This window comes from Phaenicophaeus curvirostris, chromosome 8, assembly GCF_032191515.1.
Source record: "Phaenicophaeus curvirostris isolate KB17595 chromosome 8, BPBGC_Pcur_1.0, whole genome shotgun sequence".
NCBI classification, from domain to species: Eukaryota; Metazoa; Chordata; class Aves; order Cuculiformes; family Cuculidae; genus Phaenicophaeus; species Phaenicophaeus curvirostris.
This window is the reverse complement of record NC_091399.1, coordinates 18,274,364-18,287,042: the sequence shown is the minus strand read 5'-3', so window position 1 is coordinate 18,287,042 and position 12,679 is coordinate 18,274,364. Positions and strand designations below refer to the sequence as shown.

The 12,679-nt window shown below is 53.6% G+C and overlaps 1 protein-coding gene across 3 annotated transcripts in view; it reads left to right on the top strand.

The window, feature by feature from the left end:
• The window catches only part of ASTN1 (astrotactin 1), a 58,766-nt gene that overhangs the window by 24,551 nt on the left and 21,536 nt on the right, over positions 1-12,679 (top strand). For 2 of the 3 annotated variants that reach the window (XM_069862634.1, XM_069862632.1), the window contains exons 4-10: positions 61-454; positions 1,280-1,426; positions 1,850-1,957; positions 3,003-3,152; positions 3,886-4,053; positions 4,622-4,706; positions 12,364-12,438. In XM_069862634.1, coding sequence (XP_069718735.1) covers positions 61-454; positions 1,280-1,426; positions 1,850-1,957; positions 3,003-3,152; positions 3,886-4,053; positions 4,622-4,706; positions 12,364-12,438 — 1,127 coding nt within the window. The remainder of the gene's footprint in view (positions 1-60; positions 455-1,279; positions 1,427-1,849; positions 1,958-3,002; positions 3,153-3,885; positions 4,054-4,621; positions 4,707-12,363; positions 12,439-12,679) is intronic. The other variant, XM_069862633.1, reaches the window with a different exon arrangement.

Genomic DNA, 12,679 nt, shown 5'->3' with positions numbered 1-12,679 from the left:
CATCCCCAGGGTGGCCAGTGCTGGTCACCAGCTGAGCCCTGCTCGCGTTTGTGCCCGCAGGGAGGAATGATCGCCCTGCTGCTCTCCATCCTCTGCCTGGTGATGATCCTCTACACGCGGCGGCGGTGGTGCAAGCGGCGCCGCGTGCCGCAGCCCCAGAAAAGCGCCAGTGCCGAGGCAGCCAACGAGATCCACTACATCCCCTCGGTGCTGATCGGGGGCCACGGGCGGGAGAGCCTACGCAACGCCCGCGTGCAGGGCCACAACTCCAGCGGGACGCTCAGCATCCGCGAGACCCCCATCCTAGACGGCTACGAGTACGACATCACTGACCTGCGGCACCATCTCCAGCGCGAGTGCATGAACGGTGGGGAGGACTTTGCTAGCCAGGTCACCCGAACCTTGGACTCGCTGCAAGGCTGCAATGAGAAGTCCAGCATGGACCTCACGCCAGGTGGGGATGGGACAGGGGGACATAGGCTGAGCAGGATCCTTTCTGCCTCATCTCTTCTCCGTCATTCCATGTTTTCCCTTGAACGTTTTCCCCATTTCTCTGTGGTTTTGTTGTGTGTGAGATGTTGGTGGCACTGTGAAGGGACTTCCATTGCTGGGAGACCTTGCAGCTGCTTGATCTTGCAGTGGCTGCACTTGAGTGGGATGTGACTGGAACAACACAGAGGGGAACTCTGAGGGCAAGGGCTGTGGTTCCCATGGCCCGATGGGGAACCAGAACAGTGTCCCCTCTGAGAGACCCCTGCAGTGACCCTCAAAATTCTGTTCCATATGACAAGTTTTCTGGTGTCTTCTTCAGCTGATGTTTTTAGTAGCAAAATTGCACTTGCCATCAGTATGATTCAGAGTTAACACAGTCTTCTGATCGCCAGCAGGGATTCTTTGAAGCTTATAGCACAGATGCTTCTTGGCCCTCTTACCAACTGAGCCATCTAACTGGAGCCTTCTCAACTGAGACATGGTTTGGGAAAACTATTGCATGATTCCTAAAGCTCTCCAGGGTTTTTCTTTACAGATTTACATATGCAGAAGTGCCCTGAGAGGCTGAATGCTAGATCTCAGCTTTTGGCCAGCTTGATGGAGGTGTCCATCCCTTTCAGGCTTTGAGGAGCTCTTGAGGATGCAGTTCGGTCCATTGCCCATGGCACCTTGGTTGCCTCATGCAGATGCTGGAGATGGATCCAAGGAAATCTCTTTCTGTCTCACCTCCCTCCTTTTAAGAAATCTTTGTCCCTGAAAGATTTTGCCTTCAATTCTTCCTGCTCAGGGAGCGATAATGCCAAGCTGTCCCTGATGAACAAGTACAAGGACAACATCATCGCCACCAGCCCTGTTGACTCGAACCACCAGCAGGCCACGCTGCTGTCCCACACTTCCAGCAGCCAGCGCAAGCGCATCAACAACAAGGCACGAGGTAGGGTGGTCCTCAAGGCAGATGGAGTGGACTGGGCTTCCACTCATCCACTGCTCCAACCACTCACCTGGATGGAGAAACAGGGCCAGCTTTACGCGTGAACATGGAAATGAGGGTTTGGGTGGGGATAAATGGAAAAGGTGGTGTCTGCAAGGATGCAAGGATATTGGGTTGGTTGGTTGCACAGTGTTGCCCATGGCAAATGTTTTATGATACCAGCAAGGCCATGGGGAAAAGTTGCAAGTTACTGGGAGCTGGAGCAGGGAGCAGGGCCCTGTGTGGTGGGAAGAGGAGAAGATGCTGTCCCCACTGCACCTGGCAGACAGGGCTCCAGCTCTTCGAGGCAAGGGGTGACATAGGATGTGGCTACTTGGGGTGACGTGGTGCCAGCCCTGCTGTGACCACACTTGCTGTCCCCTGCAGCCGGATCAGCATTTCTCAACCCTGAGGGGGACTCGGGGACGGAGGCAGACACTGATCCCCAGCTGACCTTCTACACGGACCCCTCGCGGAGCCGGAGGCGCAGCCGAGGTGGGTGTGGGTGTGGAGATGGGTGGTGAGCTGTGGCCCCTTTTGCCTTGTTTGCTGTTGCCTCGCTGGGTTTGAAGACTTTCCATCAGGAAAAGATGGAAACGCAGGCAGGATCTGGGCTGCCGTGGGCAGGCACCGGTCCCAGCTCACACAGCAGGCTGCTGCCACTCGCCGGTGGAGTTTCTCAGCAGAGGATGAAATATATTCTGATTTTTGCTGGAGGCTTCTGCTAGGCTTTGGTGTGTATTAATGAGTAACACACTTCAAAGGCTGGCCCATGAGCTCCTGTGCTGCTGCTCAGCGTAGCAGTGCCGCAGGTTGGCTCCAGCACCGAGCTGTATGTGCGATGGAGGATGGAGACACGCTTGGTCCCTGGGCAGGAGTCTCACCCTGCACTATCTCTTAGGGAGGTTTCTGCCCCTGGAGAGGAGAGATCCTGTCTGTTTTCCCTCCTTCTCTGCACAGTGCCTTGTTTTTGTGTGGCCTTGGAGACATCTTCCTCACCCCCAGCAACCATGCTGGGTGCTGGGAGGCCAGTTCAGGCTTTGTCTCCCCAGGGGATGGCTCAGACCCCGGCTGGCTTTTTTCTACTCAACTTCTTCAGCCGAGAGATGAAAAGTCAAAGACCTGTATGCCCTGAGACATTAGGGCTCTCAGGTGCTTTTTCAAAGGCAGCCAGGAGGATGTTGTCATGGCAAAGTTAACCCAAGAGAAGGGCTGAGGAGAAGGAGAGGAAAAAAAGAAAAGGATATTGCATTTACCTTTCTTCTCCTCGATGTCTTTGCTCTGCTTTAAAGTCCTGTGGCTCAAAGGTCTTGGTGTGCGGTGGAGCAGGGGTGTGGGAGAGCCCACGCTGCGGGAGACAGAGCTGGCAGGATAGATACGCTGCCGCGGCAAAGGTTGCTTCTTGCTCTTGAAAATCCAACGTGACTCCACTTGACTGGATTGATGCTGGATTTCCAGGGAGCTGGGCAGGGTCTTTGCACCCCAGGATCTTCCCGGGTGCCTTGGATCTCAGGACTGACTGTGTTTTCATGTTTTGCAGTGGGCTCCCCCCGGAGCCCTGTGAACAAGACCACTCTGACCCTCATCAGTGTGACGAGCTGTGTCATCAGCCTGGTGTGCTCCTCCCACATGAGCTGCCCTCTTGTTGTCAAGATCACTCTCCACGTCCCTGAGCACCTCATCGCTGATGGTGAGCACCCTACGTTCCTACCCCTTTCTCCTGCTCTCCTCTGAAAGCTGAAACGGAGGGAAGGAGGAGATGATGGAGAAGATGGATGTGGGATGGGTGCAGGACAGAGGAACAGGCGTGGGATGGAGGACACCAGCATGGAGGGGACAGGTGTGGAATGGAGATGGCTGTTGTGGGACAGACGGCGTGGGGATAGGGATGGGATAGAGAGTACAGGTGTGGAACAGAGGGGATGGGCACAGGACGGAAGGAACAGGCGCAGGAAAGAAATGACTATCATTGGATGAAGGGGGTGGGTACTGGAGGGAGAAGGCCTTCACGGGATGGAATCAATAGGCATAGGATGGAAAGGACGGGTATGAGACAGCAAGGACCTTCACAGGATGGAGAATATCACTGTGGGACAGATGGGACAGGTATGAGCCTGAGGGGATGGATGTGGGATGAAGGTGACTGTTGTGGGACAGAGGGGATGGGCAGAGGATAGAGAGGGCTGTCATGGGGTGGAGGAGACAGGCACAGGATGGGGGTGGCCGTTGCAGGTCAGAGGGGATGGGCATGGACAGAGGGTACCATCTCGGGATGAAAGAGGTGGACATGGAACGGAGGGATCCATCGCAGGATGGAGAGGACCATTATGGGATGGAGTGGTCCATTATCGGATACAGGGGAGGATCATGGGATGGAGAGGACAGCAGTGGGTCACTGTCGCTGCCTCCCCTCTCGGCGGCAGGGAGCCGGTTCATCCTGCTGGAGGGGAGCCAGCTGGATGCCAGCGACTGGCTGAACCCGGCGCAGGTCGTCCTCTTCTCCCAGCAAAACTCCAGCGGGCCCTGGGCCCTGGACCTCTGCGCCCGGCGTCTCCTCGACCCCTGCGAGCATCAGTGTGACCCCGAGACTGGTAGGTGGGGTGGGGGTGTGGGTTTGGAAGCTTTGTTTTGTCTGGGTTAGCAGCTCCCTGGCTGGCATAGCTCATTTCTTGGGGTGTCTGCATCCTCTCTGTGAGGACTGGGAACCTGTATCTTGCAACCCCCGTTTCTTACTCGGAGCATCCTGAAGTGGGCGTCTGGGTGTCTGGATCAGATCATTTTCCCAGTGGGTTTTAGGTTCTCTTGTGCTTTTGACCAGTGAGTTGGCTTTGGCTCCTCCACGTCCACCTTGCTGCCTTGGTCTGGTGCCAGCATCATGATGAGCATCATCAGCGTGCAGTTCATTTTGGGAGCAGAGCATTTAAAACGCATCACTCATGCTCTATGCCAGAGTCATCCCACAGCAGCCTTTATGCTTAAGCATGAGCTCAAACCTGGAGCACTTTCTACATGTTAATTAAGCAGGAGCTGGGCTCACCTCCGCTCGCTCGGCCTGGCCTTGGTGGGGAGGTACCAGGTGCCCCGGGCAGCTACAGGCTGGGTGTGACAAGGGTGCACGTGGAAAGCCTTGTCCCCTCATGTCCCTCCTTCTCTCCATAGGTGAGTGTCTCTGCTATGAAGGTTACATGAAGGACCCTGTGCACAAGCACCTCTGCATCCGGAACGAGTGGGGAACGAACCAGGGGTGAGTGCGCCTGTGGCAACGTGCCCAGGCGTGGAACGTCCTTGCGTGAGCTGCTGGGCTTCAGCAAGGCTGTGGTGAATCCTCTTGGGCAAAAGAGTTAGAGGCATCTCCATGAATCGTAAGGTCAGTGCACAGCTGAGCTCTGCAGCAGGTCTGCGGGAGGCAAGGATTTTGATTCTTTGCAATAATCAGAGGTGATGTAGGAGAGGCCATCGTTCCAGAGTAAACGCCCCCTGGAGAGAATCGAGGCTGCGCCTCTTCCACTTGCGTGCGCTCTCTTGACATCCTGCGCTTCATGGGCCTTTCGGTTTGGGTGTGTGAGGTCGCTGTCTGCTCCAAGCTTTACACCCCTGGATATGCAAAAGGATTTTTTTCTGATGTTTTGGCACCAATGTGGTGTGGTTGCGAAACATTCCCAACTGTCTGTGACCCCTGGGGGATGCTCCATCTAGTCTTTGATGCTCATGGGTCTCTGACGTGCAGACAGAGGCTTCCAGGGATATTGGCAGTCTGCAGAAAGCCAAGACACCCCCAAAACTTAGTGGCCTCATGTGCACTGGCACCTTCAACCCCTCTTTTCCTCCCCTCATCCCGTTGTGCCACAGCATCAGCATCCCCACATGTGGCAGGACGCCCTCTCTGAAGTCATTAGTCTTCACAGCGGGAAGAGAAAAACGTGGAAGGCTGGGCTTGGCGGCGCCCCTGCTGCGCTGCTGCAGGAGGATGGCAGCTGCGGGGGGCTCCCTGCGCCAGCCGGTCCCAGCTGCGTCCCTTTGAACTGGGCTCCAAGGAGAGCCCCGCTGCTTTATCTCCAGCCTCCTATCTGGTTTGGGTTGTTGTTTTTTTTTCATTTTAAAAGCAATTTAGTGATTAAGCTCAGTGTGGAGCACAGGCTGTTGGGGACAAGGGCAGCTGTCATTGTGAGAGTCCAGAGCCAGGCCGGGGATGTGACAATGCTTGGGACACAGCCCTGTGCCGGGCTTGTGGTGAGTGGTGTGGTCAGGGTTCCGCAGACCACTGCGAGGGTGAGAAAATACAGGCAGAAATACAGCTCCCTGCCCTGTTCATCCCCAAGGGACGTGTGTCCAGCAGGGATGGCCCCAGCTCCTCCGTGCCCGTCAGTGCCCAAGAGGCACAGAGTGATGGAGAGCAGGGTGTACGAGGCCAGGGTATTCCCTCTGCCAGGGACTTGCCTGGGATGTTTTGGGTTTAGGAGCATCTCACGGTGGAAAGATCTCACAGCCACCCACAAGCATCTGTGGATTTGGTGTCAGCTGGTGCCTCAGTTGGAGCTACCGGCAGTGTGCTGGACCCACCACCTTGCAAAAAGCAAGGGGGCAAATCACTCTTCCCATCGAGGCAGGTAGGGAGAAGGGATAAGCACAGGTGAAGAAACATTTACTCCTTTCCCCCTGCTTTTCTGTTGCTCCTGGGCCTGGGACTGCAGTTTCACACTTTCCTCCCATGCCCGTTGCTCTTCTCTAGCTTATTCCTGATCTTGCTGCTCCATCTTCTGAAGGGAAAGGGGAGGAAAAAGCTCCTTACAGCCGAACTTGGAAAGAATATGGATAATAACAAGCAGGAGAGAAGCCAAGGGCAGGAAGGGTGAATCCATTCCTGCAGCCCTCTGGACCAGCTCACAGCTCTGGATGCAGCTTTAGCCCAGCAACGCTAAGCTGAAAGGTGCTCAGGACCCGCTCCATTTCTGCAGGGGATTTGGGGCTGCTTTTTGGCTCCAGTTCCAGACTGATGTCCCCATGGGAACCTTCGTCATGCTCATGCATGAGCCTCTGCCTTTCCCCCTGCAGCAGTGTTCACACCTGGCCAGTGTACATGTCTTCTTAGGTCTCTTCTTACATACCAAAATTATCTGTGACAAATTATATGCAGCATTTCCAACATATTTTTCTGTTTAGGGTAGAGAAACCTAGCAGGTCTCTTTCCTCAAGGTGCAACAGCCCTAGATCACGGTGGGGCTGTCAAAGTCCTCTGAGCCCTTGAGAAGGCTCCGGTGCTGCAGCGTTTGGGATTTTTTAGCACCACCCTTTCAGAGCTCCTCTCTCGAACTGCTTGAAACCAAGGTCATTTTGTGTTTCTTCCGTGAACTTGCAGATTTTTATTTTGGAAGATAGTAGCAGCTGAAACCATGCTTAACTCAACCATCCCTGCCCGCAGCTTGCAGTGTTTACAGGGGCTCTTGGAAGCATGTCCACACGAAGCATCGTGATGCCCAGGTTAGCTTGATGTTTAATGGGGATTTTTTTTCCTGTGCTGCGATATGGTTTAGTAGTGGACAGGCACGGTTAGACTTGATGATCTCGAAGGTCTTTTCCAACCTAGCGATTGTATGATTGTATGATCCTGTTCTATGATCTGTTTCTGGTGTCCAGGTGCTGCTTGGTGCAAGGGCTTGTGATCATGGAGGTCACCTCTACCTGTACAAGGTGTGCCTTGTGATTCCTTGGCCTTCACAGGGTCATGTCTGTGGTCCAGCAGAACCATCAGAGCCCGTTTAAATGAATTACTTGTAACTTTAACCTGATATTTATAATTCTGGGGACAGGGGTTTTGCTGCCAGGCCACGCTGTCTTCTGTTACGCTCATCGGCTCGCTCCCAGCTCTAACTTAGCAAGGTTGCCCATAGGCTTACCTGGAAGAGATATCTGCAAATCCTCTACTCTCTGCCCCTTTCCCAAGGCGAGATCAACTGTACCTGAATCATTTCTGACCGTTGCTTATCTAATACGCTCCTAACCCCTCCAATATATTTTGATAGGAATGGTTGGACTGGATGATCCGGTGGGTCTCTTCCAACCTGGTTATTCTATGATTCTATGATTCTAATATTGGAGCGATGTGCTGCAGCCTTGGGTGGCACAAGCCAGGCGGCAAGTCAGTCCCTGGAGAAGCCACATCTGCTCTTAGCAAGGGGAGGCTCAGCAAAGCAGGACATGGGGACTCTGCCAGGTCCCTCAGCGAGCTTGGGAGAGATGTGGTCTGGCTGTGACCTCTTCTGTTTTCCTAGGCTGGTGCTTTTACCTGAAAACTCATTTCAACCCTTTGTTTTATATCGGTTTGCTATCAGTTTGGTTTTATTGGTAATGATTGCAGGTTGACTTGGTGTCTGTTCACTCAGCAGTGAGTGAACAATTTTGCTCGTAAAGGTGAGCTCATCTTTGAACTTTATTGGTGATGGCAGTGAGGCTTTGTTGTGTGTATTTTGGGTACCGCGCTGAGCCCCATGCTGCTGTGGTACATCTTTTCCCCAACACAACCAATCCCTAAGTCTTTGTCGGTTTTTAAAAAAATTAAGGTCTTTATGATCATGGCTAGCAGATACATTTGATCAACTGGAGTTTTTGTGCCACTCTAGCTATTTTAAACAAATCTGGCTGGTGCTGTTTGTGTGTTCACAATCTGGCTTTGATATGCATTGTTAATTAGTTTTTTGGCTCTTACTCTAACGTTTCTTGGGTAGGATGCAGTTTCCAGCAATCCAACCAACCCTGCCTCATCTTTGCTCATCAAACCAAGTTCCTGTGGCTGCTTCATGGGATGAACAGAACAAAAGTCAGAGCAGCTCATTCGGCCTTTAGTTAATAAACTGTTACCTGCTCACATTTGTAGTTATTCATCTCGGCCCTTAGATCCCTCATGCCAGGTGCTGTCTGAGTGCCCTTTTCAGACCCCCCGAGGAGATTTAAGACGGCCTGCGTTTAAGGGGTCTTTTAGTACGTGCCCTTTCAATATGCCCTTTCCAGCACAGGGAGGTTTTAGGCCAGTTTAAGGTGATTTGGCAAATGTGTCTGGTTGGGTATCTTCTTCTAGCAAGAGGCAAGCAAGGACCATCCCAGCCCCACTCCCATACAGGCCAAATTGCCCCTTTCCCCACCCTGCAGACTTGCAGACTTTTTTCCAGCACAGAACCCGAATTAGTGGAACAGCCCATGCCCTGCTCATCTACCTCCCCTCCCCACGGTGCCACTTCTCTTCTGCATCCAGTTATCCCCTTCCCTGGCTGTACAGCCACTTCTCCTGTCCCGTCCCCATGCACCATCCACTCCCCACCCCACAGAGGAGCCGGGGACACGCTGAAGTGGCAAGGACAGCATTTTTTTTGCTTAAAGACATTTTTTTTCCCCCTCTGATTTTTTCTTTTATTTTTCCCCCACTCCTTTTTCTCTCTTTTTTTCCCCTCTGCCTCTCTCCATCTCCTGCTGTGTGCCTCGGCTTTGCGAGCTTGAAGGACAGCCAGATAAAAAGCTCCTCTTTCTTTCAGATCCTTTCACCAAATCGCCCATCCGCCTCCTCCTCCCGCCCCATTCTCCTCGCAGATTTACAGGCAGCCCAGGGAGAAAGTGCAGGCATTAGCATTTTTAATAAAGAGCTGCTTGGAAAGGATGGCAGGGGGTGGGGAGGTGGGAAGAGGAGAGGCATCAGCAGCTGAAGCCCAGGCAAAGCCATCGCAAAGTAAAGCAAAGTCGAGGAGGAGCTGGGATGGGCATCAGCAGCAGGAGAAGTTGGCAGCTCAGTGCTGGTGTCACGGCTGTTTTCTGCTTGCTCCCACCAGGGTGGTGTTGAGTCTTTATGGGTTCCCACTTTGGTTATCGTGGGCAGTGGGTCCTGGCCCTCCAGGAGGGACTTAGGTGCTGCAGGGATTTTTCTGAACCATTTGCAGTGGGTTTGAACTCCTGAGCCACCAGTGAACAGATGTGGTGAGTGTCTTTGTCTGGGCTGCTCACTTCCAGTATATACTTGGAGCTGGTGCTGCGCTGCCGTGAGAGGGTTTGTCACAGCTGTCCTCTTGCTGCCTGGCAGGTAGAAACTCCCAGGAGCGCTGGGGAGTGTGAAGTTACCTATTTGAGTGTGTAACAGCCAGTCACCTTCTCCTCGAGTGGCATTTCAGCCACACTCACATGAAGCCATTTCTCAGCGCCCTCGGCCAATCCCCTCTCCTGCAGCCCCTCTGTCCCCCCTGCCAACCCCTCTCAAACCGGCTGCCCCCGGTTAGCTTTTCACTGCCACATCCTGCGGTCACCTGGCCTTGATTCCTCATCTCACCTGTCTCGTATAGCAGGGAGCAAGGACTGGCAGGAGTGCAGTTCTTGATGCTGGGAGTCAGTCTGACCTCACCCCCTTGTGACTGCTGTTCGAGCATGGCCAGGGGCCTGCTGAGGTGGGTCAGAGCATCACCGGCAGCACCGGGTCTGGAGGGCTTAGCTGGTATTTCAGGAGCTTTCACTCAAACCCAGAGCTGGCACAAAGCATAGCTGATTGACCAACTGGAAAAAGCAGAGGCCTGAAGATCATCCCTGGGATGAACTGGCAGCGTTTTGGCAATGGGAACTTGCTGACTGAATGCAAGGAGTTTGCTGGTTCTCAGCTGCCCTGCTGACCTCCTGTTTTGTTGCTTCAGATGCCTACCTGAGTGCCCAGGCTTGCAGGGAGCCAAGAGCTGTCATTTCTGGCCCGTTGATCCAACCCGATCAGCTGCAAAGCTGCTTCTGATCAATCCTGATTTCTTTTATGAGCTTTCTGCAACCAAAGTACCTGCCAAGAGCAACAAAAACCAGAGCAACGAGGTGCCTCCGGTGATCACAGAAAGCAGGGAGGGAGACAGCCATGTGGACGCAATGCTTGTTGGCACAGGAGAGGAAGGAGGGGTGAAACAGCAGCAGAGGCAAAAGGCAGTGCTGGGGGAGGTTTGATGTCCCTCAGATAGGAGATCTCGCCCCATCCTCTGTAGCAGTTGGCGCAAGTCAGCAAGGATGTGTGGGTGGGAATATCAATGCTGAGCTCCTGGAGAGCCTCATTGTAGATGAGGATGGATAAGTGCCTCTTGTTGAGCTGGAGGTCTTGTATAGAGACTGTCCTGGGGCTTCCCTGTGGTAAGTACTGCATCCTCACAGGCTTGGTGATGCCGGGCAGCAGTGGTTGTCCCCTGCCATGCAGGCATGTAGCTAAAGGGTAAACCTTCCTTTTGGTGGGCCTTTTTTGACCCCAAGCAGCGGCAAAGTAGGGCAGGATGGTGCAAAATGTTGCGTTCCCCAGAGACCTTTTGCTCAGCTCAAAGCCATCATCACATTAATTTGAGCCACTGTTGGAAATTGCACCCTGGGTGGATGTGGTGTGGCCTGGGCACCGATTTCCATCTCCTAGGCAGGTCCAAGCCCACTGTCTGCGTGTCCTGGACATGTCAGCATCCCTGGCTTGCCAGATGTGCTGTCTGGTCGTCTGGCAGCTGCGCCTGCCCTGGGGTTGAGCTCTGCTGCAAGCCGAGGAGGTCTTCACAACCTCTTTTCCACCTGAGTCGATGGGAAACAATACGTTGCCTGTGCTTTTGTTCCCTGCCCTGCGTGCTCCTGAAAAGCAAGAATAAAACCCATCTGCGGGAGCGCTAGAAGGCGGAGGCGTGGAGCATTCAAGGCGTTGGCGAGACGCAAGGCGCGCATCGCTTTCTGGCCGAAGCTGACCTCATTCAGGACAATCCAATCTGCGAGCTGAATGTAATCCCCCGCTCCCAGCCGACCGGCCGGGAACACGGTATTGTATCCCAGCGAGGAAATGAGACGGCACGCTGTAATCCTGCAATCAGAGGGTTTTTTATATTTTCTTTGTTTGTCCTTGCTGAAATAACTTCAGATTAGAAATTAAAGTGCTTGTGCAGGAGAGCTGTAATTGCCTCTGGAGAAAATCCTCAGGCTTGGCGGCAGCACCTGATGCTCCCACTCTAAATTTGAACAGCAGCGATACGACGGGCTAGAAAATCCCTTTCCCTCCCCAGCTCTGAGCTCTTGCAAAGGAGATTTGGAGCTTTTGGATATGGGAGTGGGGTTTGTGTTGTCTGAGTCAAAGCCCGTCGCAGTTGGGTCTCTGTGCCTCCTCTTGCTCTGCTTTGTCTGCGCCGCTCCGCAAGTGATGCTCTGCCAGCTGGGCCGTGCTGCAAGGGCTGCACGTGCCAAGGTGTTGTGGCCATGGACATCCCGCTGAAGGGCACCGACCACCAAGTTGTGATGGTTGCACCTCACCCTGTGCTGTCTAGAGCAGCAGGGATGGAGGAGATGGGGTCATCAGCTCTCCAGCCTCCCTCTTGGCTCCTAACTGCCAACTTGTCTTCCAGTCCCTTTTGCAAAGTCCTGCAGGGCCTGAGGCTTCCCGAGATCCCCTCCTGAGACTGTGATACCCAAGGGGAGTAAGGCATATGGTGAAGCTGTGGCCCTGGACCTGACATGCTTCCTTGCAAAAGCCTCACAGAATGAGAGTTCAGCTGTGTTTTGGTTTTGGGGTTTTTTTTTGCAATTCGGTGGCTGTGACGCAAATTCCTATAACAGGAGCTAGGCAGCTGTTACCTAAGCTTGCAGAAGATGCCAGGTGAGTGGGTGGGACTGGAGCAAGTCATACCCCAAAAGGGAGGATGTGATATGCCACCAACCTTTTGGCAGATTGGATTTGGGGTGAGGATCTGATGTGGTAGGAACCCCAAAATTAAGATCTTGGATGTGGGGCTTTTTTATGACCGTATCCCAGCTTGGTTTGAGCCGTCTTGTCCCCAGCCCACTGTGTGTGAGCTGGGGGCTAAGTGGGTGAAGTTTTTTGGGCTGTGTGATATGAAGTGAGGTTGTGATGCCAGCGTGATGCTCTTGGGTTTCTCTTCCAGGCCTTGGCCGTACACCATCTTCCAGCGCGGCTTTGACTTGGTGCTGGGCGAGCAGCCATCTGACAAGATTTTTCGGTAAGAACAAAAGAGTAAAGACTACCTGGTCAGGACGTTTTGGGGTTCAAAAATATGACTCAAGCCACACAGGCAGGCTGATCCTCCAGCTGGCAGGGGCTGAGCGTGGCTGTCCTGTGCCACCTTCTGGGGATGTGCAAGCATGGCTGGGAAAGTCCTATCACAGCTGCCATGTGTGATGCTGGATGCCCAGCAGCCAGTTCCTCTTCTCCATCCATGATAACAGCAAGGTTTAGGCTTA